Source organism: Amblyomma maculatum, chromosome 8 (assembly GCF_055883805.1).
Source record: "Amblyomma maculatum isolate TAMU_Amacu chromosome 8, ASM5588380v1, whole genome shotgun sequence".
NCBI lineage: Eukaryota > Metazoa > Arthropoda > Arachnida > Ixodida > Ixodidae > Amblyomma > Amblyomma maculatum.
Genome location: NC_139351.1, coordinates 109,020,825 through 109,044,603, shown reverse-complemented (window position 1 = coordinate 109,044,603; position 23,779 = coordinate 109,020,825). Strand labels below are relative to the sequence as shown.

The following is a 23,779-nucleotide window of genomic DNA, read 5'->3' as shown; positions in this document are numbered from 1 at the left end:
GAGCCGAAACTGGGGTATGGCTGCGGCTTTCCGACCGAAAGAGCTGTATAGCGTGAAACAGAATTCGAGGATACGCGACTGTAAAAACGAGGAAGCTAAAAACAAAGAGTATGCTTATAATCGCGTGCATACGGTTCATACAACAAAGCCCCTTAAAAACAATGCGCGGCTCCTGCTCCCACAGCCTTTGAGGCTCGCTGTCGGCGTGCTGAGCATGCAGGTCGTTAGCTGTAATATAAACAATTCGTGGTTTCTTTAGTAATCCGCCTTAAGCGAGTTATATGTTGACTCAAGCCCTCGCTAAGGCGAGTAATAAGTGTTTGCGTGCAAGCAGTCAAAGAAGAAGCAGAACCGTCGGAACCCGTTGCGTCAAGCGCAGCGATGGTCGTCTCGGGTGACGCCGGGCTGCGTCGCTTCTTCCTCTTCCGCTTTGAAGCGAGGAGAGTTTTATGAATTCAAGAGGCCCGCTGGGCCGTTATGTAAACTTTCGTTACGCTCTGCTGCACGGTGCGGGAGAGAGAGAGGGAGGAAGAGGGGGGGGGGGGGGGGGTGGAGGTTTCAAAGCGAGATTGGAAACCAGACTCGAGAAACTGCCTGCAGCCCGCATTGTAGTTGCTGCTGAGATATATGTTATAATATTTATTATCTCCTTTGTTCCTTCGTATTACGTTCTCTTAATTAGGGCTTACTATAGTACCGAGCCCACCCCAATTATGACTCTTAATCCTGTCTTCTCGGGAAATGCAGGAGAACTGAAATGTAAGGTGGGCAATTCTAGAAGGCAAAACACTAAAAAGAGGCAAGTCTGACGTCATGCTCACAAGAAAGTAGGAAGTGGCTCCATCTTCGAGAACGAGCATACGCAATCCGCCTTCTAGACCCCTGGAACCTTAACACATACCGGACCACATACGGGCTGCACACATTGGAAAATAGATTGCCTTGCTCACTTAGTCAGTTATCGCAAGGAAACATTCTCCTTTCAGAGGCATCATTCCAAGAATTACATTCATACTTTCTTTCCTAAAACACAGGTTCATCCCATGTTTTGTTTTTATTTGTTTGTTAGAAAAAAAAATTGCTTTCAAATGTGAACATTTCTGCCAACGGTCTTTGTCTTCTTTCATATGCTTCCGCTATCTATTTCTGTGCTATATGTAATTTATTGCTTGTGTTATATATTTATTTCCCGTATTCCGTAATTCAAAACAATGCATTGTATATATCAGGCAGTGTTGAGTTTTTTTTTTTTTTTTCTCATTTCTGCTCGCTAATATTTATAATACATTGAATAATTGCTTCCCAAATGTTTTTAGCAACTGTGATGTGACCGCTGATGTACCATTGCCAAAGACGGGGAGCTTGAGGCCTTGTTAAGCTGCCGTAAAGCAGCTTTTACTCCAGGCTCCCGCCATCATCTAAAAGTTGATGGTAAATAAAGTTATTATTATTATTATTATTATTATTATTATTATTATTATTATTATTATTATTATTATTATTATTATTATTATTATTATTATTATTATCTTCATGGCGAACAGCTAAATCTGCCAGTGATGCCATACGGTGAAGAAAAAAGAGAAAACGATACTTCCACGCAGCACGCAACGTCGGATTGACGACATGGATCTGTATGACGGATTTTTAGTAGACGAGGCTGAACAGGCGACAGCACTAACAGTGTAAAAGCTTTTTATTTCTATTTTTTTTTTCGCTTTGAGGGCTGCTCTCGGATATGATACATGGCGAGATCGCAATATACTTTCCTCCATTGAGCGGGTTGATCTTTCGACGTGCACGAATCTGCTTGGGTTAGGCAGGCACTTTCCAGGTCATAATGAAATAAATTATTTTGCATCACGGCTCTATTTTAACTATATTTATGGCCATACATAATCCTGGCAACCTTCCACTGTTAATTACGAAAGTAATGAGCCGAGTCGAGTTTTACATAATCAAACATCTAGCTGACATTGCGCTCATAGTAGCTCAGCTTGTTAATGAACGCGGGAGTTGATCGAGAGCTCCCAATTAATTTATACCACGTGATTAGGTTTGCTAATCAATACCAAAATCTTTACATATGCCAGATGTTTGCTTAATTGCACTTCCATCAAGATGAGGAGCTCAGAGGGGATCGAAAACGTGCCCTCCTGCTCAGTAAGAAAACTGTATATATAAACGATGAGTCTGCGGCAGATAGGCTGCTATCATTCTATGTATTAGATTACGCGGAGGTACTGGATGAACTGTCAAAAACTGCCGAGTACCCCTGCCTTGAAAACGCAGGCTGTGGCTCGCAACAAGTTTACCAAAGAGATCTAGGTAGGAAGCGACTGCAACTGAAAGAGAACAAGACGCCATATTTGTGCGTTAGATAAATAGGCACGCTGTTAAAAGGCAACGAGGAGAGCCGCGCTTTCCGTTCAGACTGATGTTTCGCTTTTATTGAGAACTCTCGCAGCCACAAATCAGAGACAGGCAAGGTAGAAAGGAACCACGCTTTCGCCCATTCACCCCACAGCACCAGCTCACGCGAGCAACTACGCACCGACAAAAAGCGGCAATTAAGAGCTGGCACGGGCACCCATACACCCAGGGCCTAAGTGATTCGCCGGCCTGCCGTAATGAAAAGGTAATGAGCCTCTCGTGGGTTCACGCGGCCACGGCCGCTCGATCTCCGAGACTCGTGTACGAGAGCGTCCTTTCGCAATCGCACACAGGGCTGGCGGGGCCGGCTGCCGAAACTGTCGGATTAAATGGGATCTCAAGGCATGATTGATAGAAACAATTTGCTCCTCTCATGATGAGAGTCCTGATTAGCGCCGTCGCAAGCACACGCGCCTGGCTCATCTAAAAAAAAAATGGCGCATGTTCTTGGGACAGACTGTACGGGCTTTCAAACTGCGTGCTATGTATGCCCCTGCCTGCGATCCGGACGTCCGTTTCGAAACACGCTTCAGGTCGCGGGCGCTTTTTACTACTGTCTTTCCTTTTGCACGACTTCACGTATAACGCACAGGCAGCTCCAGGGATTGCAAGGTGGGCGGCATGATGGTCACTGACGCTTGAGCGATGCCCGTGGCAATCATGTGCTTTTGTGTGTGTAGTTCGAGGAAACGAAAATCGCTATTGGCTGTTGGGCAACCCTTGAAGACGATTAGGCAGCCCGCTTTTCACATTTTATTTGTGGTCAAAATCCCCGAGCTTTACGCAATCTGCCGTTCGCCTCCCTCGGAAAAAGGGAAACGCTAGAAATAAGTAAAATAAATGGTTTTTGATGTCGTTGTTCGCGTCATAATTAGGGACGCGGGTTGAAGGGCACATTGCAAGTATCATTTTAAATAGCATGCGAATGACACTGCGTACAGTGTATTCAATATATCTTGCAACCACCTTTTTATAAAAGAAATTATTGTCCATTTAAATGGTGCTGTGCAAGTTTCTTGAACGACAGAGTGGTAGTTTTTTATTTACGTCGCTATTTTCTATATAATTAGTGCATATATCTCTGGTTTGCATGCTTGAGTATATATGCTTCAGTAATATGATACTGATGAAGGAGCAATTTTAGCTTTTTTTTTGTGTGTGCATGCAGTTATTCCTTTTTTTGGCTTTAATAACAGGATTGGAAGCTCGAACAGCACTGTACATTAGGTTTTGCCTGCTTAGTGCGCCAAAAGGCACCTGTATTTTGCAATACTATATGAAAATTGCATCTGACAGGAAGGCATAAAAGGATCACATTGCGCTCGTCACAACAAATCGATGCATGGCATACTGTCCAAGAATCAAGACACATAATAAGTGACTGGTTCCGCACCTTTATCCATGCTATGCAATGCTAGCAACAAGAAAACGTAATATTTTGTGGCTGCTTCGCTTTGTCAGATTTGTCTACAGGTATATCCCGTGTATTTTTTCTGCACTGTACGGCAGTGCACGAAGGAAAAAACAGACCTCTCCTTGTTCATGACCATGAATAGAGAATTCATCGAATGTACGATTGCATTACGCCAAGAAGAATATAGTTTCTGGTCGCAAGCTTGAATAAAGTCTGACACCTTTTGTGCGAGAAGGCACCGGCAGAAATAATTAAAGAAAGGATGAAAAAATCGCCAGGCACGACGACGGCTGCACTGACCTCTTGTTTAACATCGCAGTCGAGCTCGTGGTAAGCCATGCGTATCTGGAAGTCAAGGCTGTTCACCACGTCCGTGACGCACGAGTTGGGCCTGGCCTTGGCGTACACCTTGCCATTGAAGATCTTGCTCGTCTTTACCATGGCCACCATCTCGCGAGCCTTGCACTGAATGGTCACTGAGGCAGCCGAGAGAGAGGGGGGGGGGGGGAGAGAGAGAAATGCAAGATGACATTCAGGCGACGAGCGTGTCAGCAAAGCGTCGCTTAGGCGATGGACTTTTCGCGTGACATATGAACGACGTTTAGAGCGAGGTACGAGTTCTTTTTTTTCTTTCTTTTTTTATTTCTCCGACATTGCTTGCTTGGCCATGACCAAATACGCGTATCGCATGCGGTCATGTTGAATGAAGTTGGAGGAAAAACTAAACTGTTGAACTAGACTCAAGCAAAGTAAACTTTGGCTGATTTTACGCTGTAGGACAACCCCATTGGACTATTTTCAACAAAAGGTTGCCTACGTGGCCCAAGAATAATAAAATAAAGAAACTAATATCAACCGTAATTGTTTTTCTGAGATGTCACACGAAGCTAGGAAATTGGTTTATAAAAGTACTGAAATTCACAAAAACGACCCGGGGGATATGTAGAGGTGTTTTGGACATTCGTGCATGGTGAATCCGGCGTTGATTAATGGCTACTATAGATAATATATTGGTCTCCTCATAAGGAACAGACCGCACAGAATGTAGTTTCTTTTTTGTACAGCTTTTAACGCGTGCTTGGACTGATTGCACGAGGAATAAATATATAAATAAGAATCTTCTGAGTCCGGTCCTAGCGACTCAGGCAAAACGAAATGCCTTCATCGAATATTTCTGGGCGTTAATTCGTCCTGCACTCTGTTGGGCGCCAGGGAACAGCCTTCGAAGTAACGCCACCAACAGACGCTGCCCTGACGCGGCTTGGTGCCAGTTCTCTGACCCCAATACGCTCGGTCACAGATGAAACAGGGCGCCGACCAGGCCGGACACTCTGGAGCACTGTCACTCCACAACCCACCAAGTCGAATATATTACGGCCATCGACTGCCTTATCGACCTCGTGTCATGCGCGGGCCGGCGAGTCGACGCCAATCTCGCATCGCCACCGCCGCCCGAAAACATCCAATCTCCATGCGAGTCCGACTCCTCCACTAACCGAGTTAAGGGCCAGGACGGGGGGTCGCACGGGGTCTTCGCCTACTCGTTTATCACAAAAACTGTGACCGCGACCACGACAGGGTGCTCTCATACACCGAGAACGAGGGTGCGGTTTTGAATTAATGGTTCGACTTTTCCGTCTTTTTTTTTTTTTTCTAACCCGGTCTTCGCGTTAACCATGTTTTAAAGTGGAAACTACCGGGCAGTTCACGGTCGGCGCGATTGAAGTGGCGAGAAACAAAGTGGCCAATCTTTTTCCTCTGGCAAGGGTTGCACCGTGGGTGATTTATTCGCTAGAGGTTCCATTAGTGCACAAGCGGGCGAACAGAATCCAAACTGCGGGGCTGACGAACCGGACGCCGACTCGTCTGGAATTCCTCGAGCATTTACATATGCCATGCTCTGCGTATCTCTCCGGCGTGGTTCACTCGGAGCTCTTCAAGATAGCAGTCATGGGACTTCGTTAGCATGGACATAACACACGCTTCGTTATGAACGTACAGCTGTTGTCAAAATTAGAAGTGCCAGGGAGTTTGCGTCCAAGAGATGTAGTGGAACCATTTCTAACATCCGAGGGAGTTCCACTTTTCGGCTATGGGCGTAGAATTTTCAGTAGTTTTGGAACTCTGGGGGTGTAAAATAAGTCATGCAACGTAGTCCAGAAGCACATCCTTTTCAATCTTTAAATTTTCATATGATAGTAAGCTCTTGATACAAATACTAAAATTATTCTGTCACAGCATTGCGGAATAACGCGAAAAATGATATTTCCTTTCTTATACTTTCCTGAACTAAGCATTTAACTAAGTTTGGTTTGTGGGGTTTAACGTCCTAAAGCAACTCAGGCTATGAGAGACGCCGTAGTGGAGGACTCCGGAAATTTCGACTACCTGGGGTTCTTTAACGTGCACTGACATCGCACAGCACACGGAAGCCTTTAACTAAGTACGCTATCATATCTCCACTCGGAGTACCCAGCTGTGCCTATCGCATGGATGTCATCGGTCCATTATGTCACGAAAAGTTTTCTTATTTAATTTTCACCTTATTTTCCGAACCCCAATACCCCATCATTTACCACACACTATAATGATCAGGTACGGTGCACGAAATTGCTCCTTTACAGAGCTTAAATTGGATAAGCATCATGCCTTTGGAGATTAATCTGGTTGCTCACTGGAACAACTCACTCGTGGGCGTATTCATAAAAAAACGTAAATTTACTTTCAACTGTTATTTTTAAACGAGGTGGAGAAACTTTCTTGCAAAACTTCGGGCAGCGAAATAGAGAGAGAGAAAAAAAAAAGGAAACTAACAGATGCTGCATCTTCAGCACTCTCATATACGACCAAAGACTATAGAAACCGTAATGGCGGCAATGCACTCCAGCGAACTCCCACTTGCGTTTGCGTAAATTGCTAACGGCACTCGAACGTGACTTGTTGGAGAAAAGAATTGTTCTGGCCAAAAATCGCTTCTCAAATAAAGCATAAAGCCAGCCAGGTGACTACTGGTATACGTACGAGCCCTATTCGTAGGCCACACCCAGTCGGAAAGAACTTCAGAAAAAACTCTGTCGTCACGACAGAACTTCTGTGCGGTTTTTGACGGAAAACCTGTTTTCACAACAAACTGTTCTGCGGTAACATCAGAAATTTCTGTAGTTACAACATAAAAGTGCTACAGAACTACAGACAACAGAAATATATTACAGAAAAACGACAGAACTACAGAAAAGCACCACAGAGAAAAACCTGACCTTTACGACAGAACGACAGATTATTTTGTCGTATTTTTGACATGGTTCTGTAGTATTTTTTCTACTGGGCACTGTTTTTTTAACAAGCAAGTATGTCTCGCCACTATTCAATCACCTTCTGACGTCAGCCACTTCGGAAACAAACAGGTGGTCCAGTTCAGCTCAACTCAACTTCGCTTACTGCTTTAAATAAACGAACGCCATACCAAGCAAACTATCCGGTTACTAGCATGATTTGAGTAAAGGTTCAAAGCCAAACGCATACCGGAAGCTGACCGCGTGCCACACGGTCATAAATACAAACTAACACAATCACCGGCATATACTGAAGACTAAATGTTTATTGAATTTTAGCTCGCTAATACTTTCCTGCAATGAAAATAAAATTCCTAGTAGTTTCTATTTCTACCTTGAAAATGGAGTGCCCATCAGGGTCCGTATTCCGAGTTTGCGCCGTTTTCAGAAGTATTGTTTTTTGCCGTTTTCGTCCTCATCTGAATGATGGAAACGCCGGAAGCGGCAGTGGTGGCAACCGAACTGATATCAGATTCCGGAGTTTCGACCAATCAGATGACTCGAAAGCACTTCTGCCCACAATGCGAAATCGGAATAGGGACCCAGGTGCGCTATTCCACACTCAGATAAGGGGGAGAGGGGGGGGGGGGGGGGGTAGGACAGAACGTGGTTGAAGCACCTACCGTTGTAGCAGGCAGCCAGCTCGTTGGTAGTGGCGCCGGGGATCTCCAGGTAAGGGTTCTCGATGTGCGACAACGACGCCCTCGCGTGGTGGCTGAGGCGACACACACTGTTGTCCGGGTCTCCCATGTCGAACGAGTGGCAGCGGTAGGGCACGCTCAGGCACACGCGGCGGCAGTCCTCGAGCGTCGTCACGTTCTGGAACACGGCGTCCACCGTCTTCAGGATCTTGCCGCTCACGGTGCGGAACTCGCACAGCCGCACGGACTCTGCGAACGGAAGAAAGGAGAGAAACCACAATCATTATCACCACCATCATCATCATTCTACAGGTTACAGTTATCAAGAGTGTCGGCCTTTGGACACTGACCTCCGAATGAGCACCGTACACGTCCCTCTATTATAACTACTCCGGTGATTTTTTTTTATTCGTTGCCCGGATCCAAGATAACTGATTGGCTGTGCCAGCAGTCCTGACTTGGAATGCTTTCCTTCATGTCGCAAAATTGTTATTTCTGGTTTGGTTTGGTTATCAGGTGCAGGACCTAAGTTCGTAGAGGTTCATACGGGACCTGTTTCTAACCTGGCCGGTCATTCATTAAACGACACCTGGACAGTGTCAATGTAGGCGCTGAAAAGCATGAACTGCGAGAACAAGCGAGAAAGCGCGTATAGATGGGTTGGGTTTCACGGGGTTTAACGTCCCAAAGCGACTCAGGCTATGAGAGACGCCGTAGCGGAGGACTCCGGAAATTTCGACCACCTGGGGTTCTTTATCGTGCACTGACATCGCACAGCACACGGGCGCCTTGCTTTTTGCCTCCATCGAAAAGCGGCCGCCGAGGCCGGGATTCGATCCCGCGTCCTTAGGAACAGTAGTCGAGCGCGGTAACCACTGCGCCACCCCGCGGGGCAAATTTCTCTCTTCCCAGCGGAATGAAATAATGCGAATAGTACCGTTAACGAAGAAGTTTTCTTAGCATATTAATACTTTTTCCGCCTTCCTTGCCTTTACATATAAAATACCTCCTGTGTCAGAACTGGTTTCTACATGACTCGGGTCATGTGTGGGCGTATCTGGCAAGCGGAAGGCCGGAGAGGAGGGAATGACACCCTTTTGAGCTTCACACAGAAACACCGCAACCGTGCACAGACGCGGCCCATATAGGAATCGGAAACACAGAACAATGAAATAGAACGCACGCGCACGATTTTTACGAGGTCACGTGACCCAACAAGGGCATCGATTTCCCATTCCGCTCACAAAACGGAAGGCCGGGTATCGATTACACGCCTCCACTGCGCCACAAACGTCGAGCATTGATACAGCACAGCGGCGGATGCCCAGTCTTTCCCGGTAGCGGGCGGGTCGGCATTGGCCTACACCGTGAATACCGACCCCACGAAACACCCTTCGCGGTTGCGTGTTGTGTGCGGATCACTCAGAGCGACAACACCTATACAACTACCTGTCACCTCGGTGGCGTTGCCACGACGGCCATACCTCTTACGCAGCATCTTCAGCGGAGCGCGAGGAAGGCTTGAGTGACACGGCCTGCAATCGGAAATCGCGCAGCCCCAGATTCTCCCAACAGTCGAATCGTTTATTTCCCCTACGGCCATAGCTGCTACCTCTGTTCTTACTTTGGAAACGTATCGGCATTGCTCTGACGGAACGGTATAAGCTGCCAGCGATAGTCAATGATAGGGTTGAGAGGACCGAACGGTTGAGTAGCAAATGATAGCTTTGTGCTATCTAGATCGCGGCCTACTGCGGTAAGTGGTCACATGCCCCACATAGTCTGCCATTTCAGATGTCCACAAATCTATCCCGTTCCCCTTTTTTTCTGCAGATCAAGAAAAGACTTCTAGCAGTATGCTAAGAGAATGTAACTCAGCGTCGTTACTGTTTTATGCGTCATTTTAAGCGTGGCGCGCTTTCAACTCCCATTCTCGGGAAACAACCCGTCGAAAAAGTTAAAGGAACATGAAGTGAAACATTAAGTGCGACCTATATGAAGCATTGGAAGATTTTCGCCTGAACACAACACGAAAACAAAAGTTTACAATATTTTAGCATCGAAGGAAACTTTTAGCAGCGCCCGCGCTAACAACAGCTTAATTTCCAGACCCCTAAGATGTCATGGCTTATGTCGTAGTACCTTATGGCATGTGTTTTAAGGAATGCATGACAAATACTAGCAGCTATTTTGACACGTGTCTTTTGTTATCATCTGTCTTCGCATTTATGCTTGTCGTAGGCTTTTTCAGAGCACGGCGTAGCTTCAGTCAAGAAGAACAGATGACATGTCAGCAAATAAGGTAGTCAGGCATGACACGAAACGCAGCAATTACATGTTTAATGAAAAGAGGCAAAAAAAAAAGTTAATTTGGAACGCTTATTCTCATTCTGCAATGATGTAGAGACCATTCGGCATGCCACGAAGTGCGCGTAAACATAGGTCGCCAGTAAGCGATCAAATAAAGTCAGAAAGTTTGAGAAACACTTATCACCAATCAAATTATTTATTAGAACCAGACGTTTCGGGACCAACTCGGTCCCTTCCTCAGGGGCGACTAAGGTCAGGTTAACAAATAACTTCACCCCGTCTGAGCGAGACAAAATTTTCAGACTGGAAAGTAATGTCAAATTTTGATGTCCTAGACGCCTGAGCTACTGTAAGTCTGACGACTGGTGACGATGTCAGGTCTTTGACATTTATGATGTTCTGCTCATAATCAGATAGTTCTAAGATATCCGTCGATCCGTTACTATGAACAGAAACGTTTCCAAAACAAGCCACACAATTACAAAATGGATACTGAACTTCCGGCAGCGAACCGCTTGAATACGGTTACATTACGATTGCCGCCCAGCAAGACAAGAAAATGCACGACAGCCAAGAACAAATGGCTAGCAGATAGCGCGAAGGGAAACTGAAACTGTAAACTTACGCACGAAACACCGCGTGCAGAGGCGTGTCCATTTATTCCGAAAACTTCAATGTTGCCTGTCATGAGAACTTAACGATAACGCACGTGCAAGAAACATTCCTGCTGTTTTTCCTTCGTTTTTCTACTTTTCTTTTTAATTTCTTTTAAATAATCGTTCCACAGAGGAATGCTGCCGCAGTTCCCGCCACCTAGCCTTCTCAGCTGCATTGCATGTCACTGACTGTTCACGTACGAAGCAGGAAAGGATTCCTAACGGCGTTAAGCGCTGGGCGGATGGCAGGGCAGTTTGCGCGGGAAAAGAAATGTGCGAACGATTGATAAGGGTAGAAAGTATTTCCGCTTTTTTTCCCGGAAACAAAAAAAAAATAAATAAACAGCAGCACGAAACTCGTCCGCCAGAAGAAAAGCCTCTAGGAGAAAAACGTGACGGCATTTAATCTTGTCCAAATAATGAGAGACAAAAAATTAACGAACTCCTTCGTATCGGAGGCGTGTACGTTGGCCACGCGAAAGTCGGTTCCTGCGGTCCCCGTCGAAGTGATGCGAAAAAAAGAAAAAGAAAAAGAAAGAAATCGGAGGTTGACCGCTTACTTCAGTCAACGGGAGAGAAAGTTGAGTGAACTGTCCTCTAGGTTGCGCCTGAAACAGGCAGTCCACCGCGAGGGCGTTCTAGAACTTTCACCCCCGTCTTGTCCGATAAGTGATCGCTCTGCTCTCCAGAGAGTAAAAAAAAAAAAAAAAGAACAAAAAAGAAACGAAGAGGTGCAACTGGTGCAACGAAGACGCGAAGATTCGTCGGCACCCGGAGCTTCCCCGTTATCACCGCGGTCCGAACAAAAAGGGAGGGTTGCATGGGCGCTCTTTTCGCTTTTCGGCTAGCTCGCCTTATGCTTTACTTTATTACCGCGAAAAGCCGCAACAGGTCGAGGAACCCGCGTAAGCGTGGAAAATACCTATCAAAGCCGAACTACAGGTGGCTCGGAAGTTACGTGTTCGTCATGCATATTGCCTCATTTTCCCCTTTCCGCACTGTTATCTCGCCCACTCTCTCTGCATTAGCCGCCTCTTCTCTACAACGCGCCTCCACCACGTGCTGGAGTCCTTTCGCCGGATAAAGTCGACTGCTGTCCGTTACATGCCAGGAGAAAGTCGACAGTAAAACGGGCAGAGAAAGCACCGGTCGAGATAGCGCGTCACGCGTTTGCTTCTTTTCTCTTTTTTTTTTTTTTTCCCGTGGCAACGGGCCAACCGGATTTAGCGGGTTTCACTGCCAAATATCTCTCCACTGCCTGCACTGAAAGCGAAGAGCGGGACGGCGGTTTCAGCTCAAAAGATGCAAAAAGAAAGAAGAAAGAAGGAAATAATATCGACTTCATTCGGCGCATACAGCAACCTGTGTTCTTGCTGAAATCCTCAGCACACGAGTCGAGCTATATATACATTGCAATGGCCGATGCACTATACGCAGGAAAAAAAGAAAGAAAAAAAAAAGGGGGGCGACTGAAATATAAAGGCGCTAGTGCGAGATTCGACGCTCAGATCCGGCAGGGACGGGTTCCGACGATTGCACGCGGCCTTAATTTACGAACGCCGTTTCCGCACGCGTTCGAGGTTTGACCGGCGACACTTTTTCCGGTCGGAGAAGCGGGCCCCGCTGGAGTCACTGAACGGAGATGTTCGGAAACGATTCTTCGTCCATGGGAGTAAAGAAGGCAACAAACTCCGCGGCTGCGAGGGAAAACGGACACTGCGGCTGGTTGCTTGCTTTGCCAGTCAACAAGCGCCGCCTGGTGGTAAACCTAATTAGTAGGCGCGACGTGTGTGCGAGCCTATATAGCGCTCCTTGCGTATCTAACGAAATGGTTGCGGGCTATAGCAGTAGATTCTGCAACGATAACGAAGAAGGAGAATAGGAGGCGCTCTGTAATGAGGTGTCGAGCGTAATCCGCCTCTTGGCGATACCGGCGTAGATAAATAACAACAAGCTGGAACGACGTCGACCAAAACGTAAACAGGCAGTGCACACGGTGGATACTTTTTTCCACACATCAGTGGTGCGGGAGAGATCTCCTCAGACCTCACTCTGTATTCTGTGCTATCTATAGAACGCTTATACTGTCGTTGTAAGCCCTCCGCGTTCGAATGCTTCAGCCGCCGGATGTTCACACTGGATGTACAAAGGGCGGCTTATAGGCTTCGCAAACATGGACGCTATAAAAAAGAAAACTGCGCCTCCTCACAACTGGGATAAGTATCGTGGAACAGAGCGTTAAGTAGATAGTTGCATGCATGAGTTTATTTTTGATAAGTATTTTATTATTCGACTCCTCGATTCATTCGTTGGCTGCATGAGATCCTGTTTTAACGTCGTGCTATCTGTTACGTCCAGGAGGAGTTGCGATTGCCCACCGATAGCTCATTGATCCCCTCATGACCGAAACACGAGCAGACGTGGTCAAACAGTAAACTAATTCGCATCACCATCACCTCATCACTCAAGGGCGACACTTAGGCTAATACAGGATTTCGAAAGAACTATGTCGTTTCCTAATTTTGTTATTGCAGTACAATGTTTTTTAAACACAGCTTTTTTTTTTTTTTGTAACTGCTCAGGGCCTGCAAGCTATGCATATAAATTAATACACAGGCCAGGGTCACATTGACTTAGTGTTTATCGTTATCATCAGCGGAATAGGTACCAATGCAAGACATAAAGACTTGCAATGATCTCAAAGTTCTCATGCCGCCAATCCTGGACACCAGAACTACATAACGTGACCGCAGCATCAACGGGAGTCCAACGTCACAGATCACTTCAGGACATATGTAGCCGCGCGGAAACCGGTTACGTAGAAAGGAGGTATTACACCTACTTTTAAAGTGCACTCCATATGGTTCCAACAAAAGTTGACTATTGATATTGTGCGTGATTATGTGTTATGTGATGTAGCTTAGCTATAGACCAATATCGATCTGTGACGTAAACGCGATGCGGTGGCGCTTCTGTCGCCAGGCTTGGCCGGTTGGGGGTGACAACTAGGCTTAGCGCCCATAGGAATACATGGACCCGAACAATTCAAAGCAATTTTCTAATTTCGTGGCACACCTATGATCTCGTTATTCGGTACAGAGCAACCATGAACATCCTAGAACAGATCACGAAAGTATGAAAAAACTGCTTAGAAATATTTCGGTTCCATGTAATCCTATGGGCACTGACCCTATTTTTCACTCCCAGTCGGCTGCGACGCCGCAAGTGCCCCCTTTGTTTGTAAACACGGTGTTGTCCTATAGGTGTGAGGTACGTGCCTGATATGTGGATCTTATAATATTTATTATTTAAGTGTCGCTGACTCGCTATGGCAGAGTGATCGCCGGAAGAATGCGCAAATCCAACCACACTTACGGCTAGGAACAACCCAAACTTCTGTACGCCAGTGTGGGTAAAGATCAACGTGACTACAGACTACAGCAACCCTGGGTGCTTCGAACAAAGAATGTGGTGCAGCTCACCGTCGACACAATTGCTCTCCAGGTACTCGCTGCTCTCGGCGGCCGGCACGAAGTATCGGTCGCCGACCACCGAGTGTCGATCCATGTCACTGATGGCGCACTCGCCCGTCGAAGGGTCGAAGTTGGCCGATCTGCACTGGAACTCCGTTTCGTCAAGGCACAGGTCCATACACTCTTCGCGCGCCACCGCATGAAGGCGTTTGCGCGCGAGGTCGCGCAGCACGTAGCCCGTGACACGCTCGAAGGCCCAGTCGCGGTTGCAGCGCCGCTTGCCTAAGAAGGCGGGTAAGAGGGAGACCGCGAAGAGTGAGCATCAAGAGAAGAATGTGTAAAAAGAAAGAACACTCTAAAGAGCTTTCTTTGTCATAAGGAAATAGCAGAGTGGCATAGCTTGCGTGTAAAGCCACGTCGTCGATTTAGATAATCGGCCCCAGTTTTTTTTGGCCGCCAGAGTGTGTAGCGTAAGCGGACGGCCGATGTACAGTCTTTGCCAAAAGTAACCAGGGGTGGAATAACATAATTCTATTCGATCCGAAAACTATTTCATTCCATCACCTTCTCTGCCATTGGCCGGTTGAAATTTGAATCTGTGCATAATAAGGTGGAGAAATATGGGAGAGGCCTTCGCCTTGCAGTGGGTATAATCAGGCTGATGATGATGATGATGATGATGATGATGATGATGATGATAATAAGGTTGCGTTGCAGGACGTCACAGGACGTCACAAGTTAGTTCACGTAGTCGGCACTTCATACGCAATTTTGACGTCATCGCCGGGGGAATGGAATAGATTTTGTAATCGCTATATTATTCCACCCCAGGCTGTGTGTTCTGCTTCTCAGCCAAGAAGCAGAGAATTCATACCACTTCTGAAACTGTAAATCTGTGGGAAGTAAATGCGAGCTCCTGTCCTCCCTTTGCAAAAAGTTGTGATCATCTGGGAATCCATGTTGGCTTTAGAATACAAGAGAGGAACAAAACATGCAGCCTGGTTACGTTTGGCAAAGACGCTGCATACACGGCCGGACTCTAACCGCTCAGTTATATGCCATGAAGTAATTACGTGGTTCCAAAGCTGGACATTTTCCCGCCTACTATGCATCAGCGGGTGTGCTGTGCTGCCACTGTGCAAACTGTCAAAGAATGAATATGCACATTTAGAGCATTAGCTCTAATGCGTTCGCGTCATCCTTATTTATTCCTGCACCTAGTGCCTCGTTCGTTCCAAGATGGCGCCACGTACTTGCGCTTCGCGTGTTGTTTTATTTCGGGCTATGCAACAAATATCGTCATCTCAATCGTTGATCCCAGGCACGAAATCACTATGGCTTCGCGGCAGCCGATCACGCCTCGTGTAAAACTGCAACATATTCTCGCGCTGAACAGTAAATATTGTTATCTTGATGCATCAAGCTCCTACTGCAAAACTCTCACGCTGTATTGAACATCGTCGTAATTAAAAATTTCCATCTGCATCGCTCCTTCATTTAAATCGGGTAAATAACACCATACACATATGCCACCTCGCTAAAGACATAGACCTCAGCTCTGCTAGACAAGCTGCCCAGACCAACGAGCAACGAGAAGCTAAACTAGCTCATTGCTGAGAAGTAAGATCGCAGTAAGATCGAAGTAAGAGCAGCAGTGATTGCGGCTGCGGGCGATGTCTATAACGCTCGTGAAACTCGGTTTTAGGATAGTTTAACCTTTATAATTTATTTCTTCCTTTTGATACAGCACACTGTTGTGCGGCAAATTTCTTTGGACCTTTTGAGGGTTACCGAACCCCTTTAATATCAAATGTGACCAGACCAACCACTTTTCGGCAGTTTGCGCTTTCAAAAATAAGAAAGAATGCGACACACGCTAAGAACGAAGCGATCGGACTGGGCAACGATTAAAGATACGAACAGCGTAAAGGAATGCCACATTCGCTACACAAGTACACACGGGCTCTATACTTACAGGATTGTCACGAAAGGAGAAAAATAAAACGTTGCATTGGGCCTCTCAAAAAGATTCCTACGCGGGCGCTACCCAAGCCTATCTTACATTAAAGACCTCCTATAGAAAGTTCAAGCACCCCTTCGCTAAAGGGGCCTTTGCGAGTCTTCGACTGGTTGAGCTATATATATGTTTCAGTGATCCACTAACCTGCCTGGGTATAGGACGAAGAGCTCCTCTAAATTTCGTACTACTTGTCAGGCTGAAAGGATCGCCAAGAGGGTACTTCCTTTAACCACGCTGCTTTTTCCCCGGCTCCAAAAAGCCGCGAAGAAGAGAGGCGATCAGTTTCTCCAATACACTGCGCTTGCGAGGCATCATCGCTTACAAAAGCCATTCACACCTGCTATCAGAGAGACGAATATCGCCCTCTTTATATCGTGCGCCTTCAGGCGAGACGGTGACGAAAGTCTCTGTACGTGACAGCAGCGCGTAGTACGTATAGTACACGCGGGAACCTTCAACACCGACGATGCTGAAGGGCCCTGCATTTTGGAAGGTTAGGGTGCCACGGTTGGTGAGACTTTCTATATGGGCGCTGGCGAAGCAGGGAACGAAAATTGGAGGCCTGCGAGGGCGCATCAGGAGGAAGCGGTGGAGATTGGGTATAGACGCTCGCTTTCTATCAAAAGCGGTAGGCGAACATATAGACGCCCTTTCTTTGTAAGTTTCGAAATAAGTAAGGAAACGGCCGCTACTCGACAGGGCGTTCAATTTTTCCTGTTTCGGGCAGCTGGATGAAGTTTGCTTCATGCATCAAACTTTGGAAAGCTATAGGAAGTGTCATAGTGCTATAGAGGGTATAGTTCTACAACCATGTGGACGTGCTTGCTTATAAGGAAGTAAGAAATTTCTTTGTGCTATATATTTTGTGATGTGTATTATACGTCTGTACTACGCATTTATATATTTTGGTTATTTGTATAATTTTGTACTATACTAGTTCTATAGTTTGTTTAATTTATAAGTCCAGGAATGCACGAATATTTTGCGTCGTCGGGAAGGCGACTGTCGCGACATCAAACATGGTGTCGCAATGAATCAGAACTATCATGACGACGTTCTTTTTTATACGTTATAGGGCACAAAATGGAGTCATTGACATAAAAATTTGAAGCAATGCTGCAAGCTGGTGCAGACTGTTTGATAGGCACTGTAGCTATGAAAAAGTGAGAAAACGCGACATTCGCATCGTCTTTAATTTTCAGGCCTGCTATATATAAGGTGCTCGATTTTATTCAATTCAAACCTGGTTTGAGTCTGGAGCCTAGAATCTTATTGCGTCATGTTCAGTAATTAACCTGTAAATATTTCTGGACACGAATTATGCGTGTATTCGGCTGGCCCGATAACACAACCGTAAACACCAGGCGTTCTGGATATTATAGCAACGTGGAAGATTTAAAATACTAACACAATTTGCTCTTGCGTGCAAGCTAAACATTTTTATTTTTTTCAATATTGAACCCAGATGTTTATACATTGCTGGCTCGAGGTTCTACAAAGCGTGGATTAGTGCACCGTGTTCTTATTTTATCTTATTTAGTTGGGTAGTGCTCTGAGGCTTCAGGTCAACTGAGAATTGTGAGATAGACCTTATGTACGGTATTCCTTATGCGCGTAAGATCGTCATGAAAGCTGTAGCTTCGGCATAGCTATAGCGGCGATTGATTGATTGATTGATTGATTGATTGATTGATTGATTGATTGATTGATGGCGCGTACAGTTGGTCGGTGCACTCGTTCAAGCGAGGGGACTCACCGAAAAGGCAAATCTTCTGAGCGTACAGCGTGAACACCGGGAACTGGGAGACGGCGAGCGACGCGGGCCGTTCGGTGGCGCTGGAGGTGAACAGCACGCACAGTCCCGTCTCGAAGTTGACCGACTGGCAGGAGGCGTTTCGGCGGCAGTGCTCTAGGCAGTCCGTCAGTTGTAGCGTGCCGGGCTTCAGCTCGATCGTATCCGACGGGGCGCTGTACACGTATCCCGTGACCAGCTCGAATGTCAGCCGGCCGTTGGGGCAGCCCGACGCTGCGATAAGGAGACACACTCATCAATGACGGAGAACACATAGAATAACATGCGTTGGCCACCTACACAAATCGACAACTTGGAGCGAGAACGGGTAAATAGAAAAGCGGGTGCCGGGCGATCATTTCTTGGGTCGCTCTTTTAAGGCACCGTTTATTAGAAGTCATTTTCTGCTATAGCCGCGCACTTCGTTTTGACAGGAGACACGGAGGGCTTCTCGGTGTGTTGCTTTGACAGCTACTTTGGTGAACGTTCGGAATGACAATATGACGGTGCTGCACTTTCCAAACCGCTGAAATTGCAACCTTACAAATGTAAGTAGCTGCAGTTAGCGTAACAGCGTGCTCACTGTACTCACTGCAGAACGGAAATGGTAGAATTACTACGCGCATAATCTCATTTTCTTCTAATTTACCTCCTTTCTGCTCCACTACATTTGAAATCAGCCCCATTCTTTTTAAGGGCGAATGAATAACATTGGTTGTTACCTTGTGAGCTTTCACGTCACAGGTACCCTTACGTTACCACTCATGTAGAGGCTAAATAATCTAACAGAAAGAAAACCGCTGAAAAACGCTGTGCCTGCATTTTCAAACGGTACCTCACTTTATGGCCGAGGTACCGCGGTCGTTCACTTTCCACCACCGAGCTTCGCGCGCGAAAGCAACTGTTAAAAGTGAAGGGCAGTGAAAATCAGCTCTGCACAACAAAGCGCGCGACGAAGATTCCATTAGTTGGCATCAGTCACGCGGGAAACATTTCGCGGCGGAGGCATTGGAGCTGCGAAGGCAGAAAGGACATCCGGGGCAACACGGCATCTCCCGATGATATCTCCGCATCGGACTTCGATTCACGGACATTGACCGCGCACTGAACGACCGATCACAGAACAGAAGCCAGAGGCTGCGATGCGATGCGTTCAGAAAAAATCTCCAGCGACAGCATTCACAAAACCATATATGGTGTTGGAAGGCCGGAGACGGGATAGGCGGGGAAAGCGAGAGAACATGGGAGGGCAAGTGAAAAGCAGGGGGAGACACGAGTAGCTCTCTTCTAAGCTACCCCCAAACGGCGTCGGCGTGTTGTTGCTGTCGCCCACCGCCTTCACTGTCTCGACACACGATGCGTTCTGTCGTCGCTGCCGGGATTTCCCACCTTTCCGTGAGCACGGGTGCTATAACGTTCAGGCGAGTGACGCTCAGGGAGCACGGTGGAAGCCTTTCGTTTATGGCGCCGGCGTGATGGTGCGGTACAACGCCCCTCCCGAAAGGGGCTTCCGCTTGGGCTCCCGTGAGCACGCGTTGCTGTTGTTGCAGGGGACGTGCACGCTTGGTCGAACACAACTCGTGACCGAAGGGTTGAGACATTAACTCTTCATTTCACTTAGCCAGGTGCATGTAAGACGTCGGCAAGACGACTACAGCTGGCTACCGGAGATAGACATCATCCCACTCACTTGTTCGCCAGCCTAATGGGCTCTGTGGCGTTGACCTGCCCACGTCAAGCATTGTGTCGGCACTTGCTCGTGGGCGTCAAGGCGTGCGGTTGGAAAGTGCAAGCGTCTTGTATGACATGTCACGAACGAGTCGGCATCAGAGAATGAAAGCAAGCTGTTAGCGAGTGCTCTGGTTTGCCACTAGTCGTAGTGGTACTTATAGATGAAAGGCGCAGAGGCCTCCGAGGAAACATTGGGCCAAATGCTGGCCATAATTAAGGCTCAACAGAAGAGGTTTGGGAAACTGTAACTTATGTATAACTGTGAGATATTTGGTTTGCGGCTTTGCCAGTTAAGATGAGCAGACGTATAAACAAACGCAGTGACTTGAAAAAGAGTCACGAGAGGAATTTTATAAACTGAGTGCAAGTCAGGGGTTCACTTTGCCTTTAATAGGACAGCGTTCATTCTTGTGAAGTCTGGTAGCTGAACGAAATCGAGGAAACCTGGCGACGCTAGCCCAACTGATAGCTAGGGAGCTAATGCATACGAAATGGAACAAATACGTCATTAGTGAAAACGGAGTCGCTAAATACAAATGTGACGACTGTGGAATTCGACAGCACTAGAGATGACGAATCGCTATGTTCAATGATTGGATGCATCCTTGCCAAAATAGACAACGGGAATTTTTTTATGGTTGAAGGGACGGCTTTACCTGGAAAGCTGTGTGTAGAATCCAGCTTCAACGACGAACGTAGTAAAAAAAAAAAAAAAAAAGAAAAAAAAAGGAACTAATGACACTTCAACGTTGTCACGAAGCAGTGCCCTGGGAATCACCAGTCGTATGTCTGTATATCCCGCCATTCTTTGCAGCAGCCTCTGACGCTGGGTGGGGCGCTAGTCTATACAAGCTTACTTAAGGCGAGTTAATATAAACGTATCGTGTTCCTTACACGAAGATGAGATATAGTTTCCAAAGTTTCCGTTGGCATATATGCAGTTACAGTGAGAAATACACAACTATGTACAGAAGCTTCTGTTTCGGCGGAATTCAGGGAGAAAAAAACGATGTAATTTTTCTGCATAAGTACAATATCATTCCCTAACTGATTCGGTAATGTATGCTTCTCAGTCGCACTTTTCACAAACTTCATCGTAGCATTATATTTCGCGCTCCTCTCTCCGCGTCTGGGACACAGGAGCGTGTCCCAGTAGGCGTGAATGCACCTAAACAGACAAGCTCGAAAGCCTAATGTAATTTACAGTCTTTGGCCTCGGCTCCAAGCACGGGCACCCCGCAAGTCATATTATTAACCGCTCAAGACGCGTGCATCCTTTCAGCAGCTCGTTTGTACGTGTATGTGTAAGCTGGTTATCTCGCTTTCTCTAACTTAATAACCCGTATCTGTGCGGCTTGTCGGAGCTGCTGCTCGTTTAAACAAATTCGCTACCTGTGCTAGCTTGACACTTACATTTTGTATTAGACTGCGGCTCATCACTTACAAAACAAGTCTCGGCGGAGTGGGAGCTTAATACGAAACAAGAACGCAAGACCGCAACTCAGACCGCACCACCAGTAAAGAGGTAACAGGTGACGGGAGCGCTTCTTCACACACGACTTAACTTAATAACCCATATCTATACGGCTTCCTGGTTACAGCCTACGTAAACAGATTCAGTACCTGCTAGCGTTAGACACTTGCACTTTGTATTTGGCATAACGTTACGTCGTGTTACCCCCGGTGGTGGTGGGCGAGTAAGGAAAAAAAAAATGGGGGGCGGGGGTGATGGGGGAGGGGTTGGGTTAAACGAAAAATGAAGAACGCCGACACAGACCATGCATGCAGAAGGGGAAAGGGTTGTGGAGGAAGAGGGTCGATGGAGGCGCGTGTCGCACGACTGCCTTTGATGGAAGAGAAGAAGAAAAGCCCCATGGTGGTGCGCACACTTCCGCTGCATAAGAGAGAGAGAGAGGGGGGAAACATTTTTACGGCATCTCTTCCTGTCTCAATGTTTGAGTGAACTCAAAGGACCGACGCCGGTCTTTTGAAGCCTTCGGTGACGCTGACAGCGGCGGAAACGAGCGGAGCGGCTCTCGGCTTCCGTCACGGTCGCTGATCTCGGCGTCATAGTCAAGCGCTCGCCTGTTACTGTTCGTGCTTTTCTCAAAAATATATTGATGGACGCCAAGTTCTGAAGCGCACGCGAAACTGAAGGAAACTAGAAAAAAAAAAAAAAAGATCGAGGGAAAAGAATATAAACAGGAATGGGACAGCAATTCGGCGAATCATGCTCTTTTTTTTTTTTTTTCGATTTGAATCTTTTCAATTCGCGTGTGTACATGTGCGAGGGCGTGAGCGTCGAAATAGTCGAGCGATGAGTGACCTTCCAGATACCGAGGAAACGCGAGGAACAGGTGTGGGGCGTTCGAGAACGAGTGAAGTCGACATCCATAGAGCTGAAGGAGACGGAAGATGAAGTGCGTCCGAGACACCGTTATTATATATGCATGCCAGCGCGTGTTTCCTTTGACGGGGATCATCCTGTAGGCCGCTTTTGAAATTTCGAAGGGCCTTCTCGTTGCTCTACATGTTGAAGTCTCGAAAAATTCCATTCGAGAACCGTTTGAAAGTATTAGTTGCCCATAAACTTCATATATGTTCAACTACGTTGTCTTTAATTTGATGTCACCCAGTATATTTTTTTTTTTACGATAGAAATGGCAAAAATTTCTTCATTTTTCAAACTTCAAAATTCGGAGCACTGATTGGAGTAAATCTTAGACCAATCACTGATCAGCCAGTGTTATTGATAGTGAGCTGCTGTTAGTTAAATGTAGTTAAAGAAAGGGCAACCTGCAGTGCATGCATATAACTCTCTTTAATAATTTGTTACAACGCGAAACTCCTGGGGCTAGGTTGGCCCAAACGAGATTTGCTTTCAATGAAATTTTACCTGACCAACGACGTTCAGTCATGATTACTTTTCTATTTCTGAGGCTTGGACTGGTGGCCAGTTCTTTGTTTAAATTGTAATCATCGTAGTCCGAACTTTTGCCGCGGCTGAGATCTCCAATACTTCACAGCAAGAACACAATATCCTGTTTTCTTCACTCGTTCTGGAACTTGGAAACTCAAACCCTCAATATTTCCGACAGACTGCTTCCCCAACTTGGCTTCGCCTACGAATTACACTCCCATACGGCGGCATTTTTTCGAACAACTTTCCGTCATATTTTTTCGGCGAGCAAAGCAACAAGCGTGATATCAAAGGAATAGAGTACCCGCCCTGCCCCGTATCCTGGTTCATAATACAATAAAAAAAAACAAAAAAACAAAAAAACGGGTCGTTCCCTCACTGCTCCCTCCCACCCTCCCTTCCGCACACACACGCTGCTCTTTATTCCACACCCGGCAGCAACTTTCACTTCGCCCTCGGAGCCCAAAACGACTGGCGAAGACGAGAACAAGAAAAGAAAACAAAAGCAGCGAAAGGATCCGCGAACGCCTACGTCGGCAGAGAATCCCAGCCCAGCCTCCATTGCAGCCACTGTCAGGGTACGCGCACGTTTCTTCGGTCTCATTTGTTGGACCAAGTTCACCCCTTAAGCGTTTCCTCTGCAATGCGCGCGGCCGCATGACGTCACGAAAAGCGAGAGAGACAGGACACAGAACAAAAGAATACAAGTTTGAAGAGAGACAGGAGAGTAAGCTTTTGGGCGTTCGTGGTAAGAAAGAACAAATAAGTGCGCCCATCCGAGAAAGGGAGTCTTCACTAGGGCTGACGACCCGCTGGGACTGCACGGCAGATCTCTGCAGCTAACTTGCAGATCGTGTGCGCGTGTGGGGTCCGCCCGCGAAAGCAAGACATTTTTCACGATTCGGGTGAAACAACAGAGAGAGAGAGAGAGAGGCGGGGCGAAATGCAGGAAGAAAAAAAATATACACAGTCTGGCGTTCGCAGGTCTCTGTACCACCGCAAGAGTCATTGATCTGAGAGAAAGGGGCATAGACTCTGAGGAGTCGGTGATGGGGCG

The 23,779-nt window shown here is 46.8% G+C and overlaps 1 protein-coding gene across 1 annotated transcript in view; it reads right to left on the bottom strand.

The window, feature by feature from the left end:
- Positions 1-23,779, bottom strand: part of LOC146182153 (uncharacterized) — a 97,540-nt gene that overhangs the window by 56,810 nt on the left and 16,951 nt on the right. The window contains exons 3-6 of the mRNA XM_084575904.1: positions 18,036-18,305; positions 14,269-14,541; positions 7,803-8,069; positions 4,148-4,323 (exon numbers count right to left, since the gene is read on the bottom strand). Coding sequence (XP_084432030.1) covers positions 4,148-4,323; positions 7,803-8,069; positions 14,269-14,541; positions 18,036-18,305 — 986 coding nt within the window. The remainder of the gene's footprint in view (positions 1-4,147; positions 4,324-7,802; positions 8,070-14,268; positions 14,542-18,035; positions 18,306-23,779) is intronic.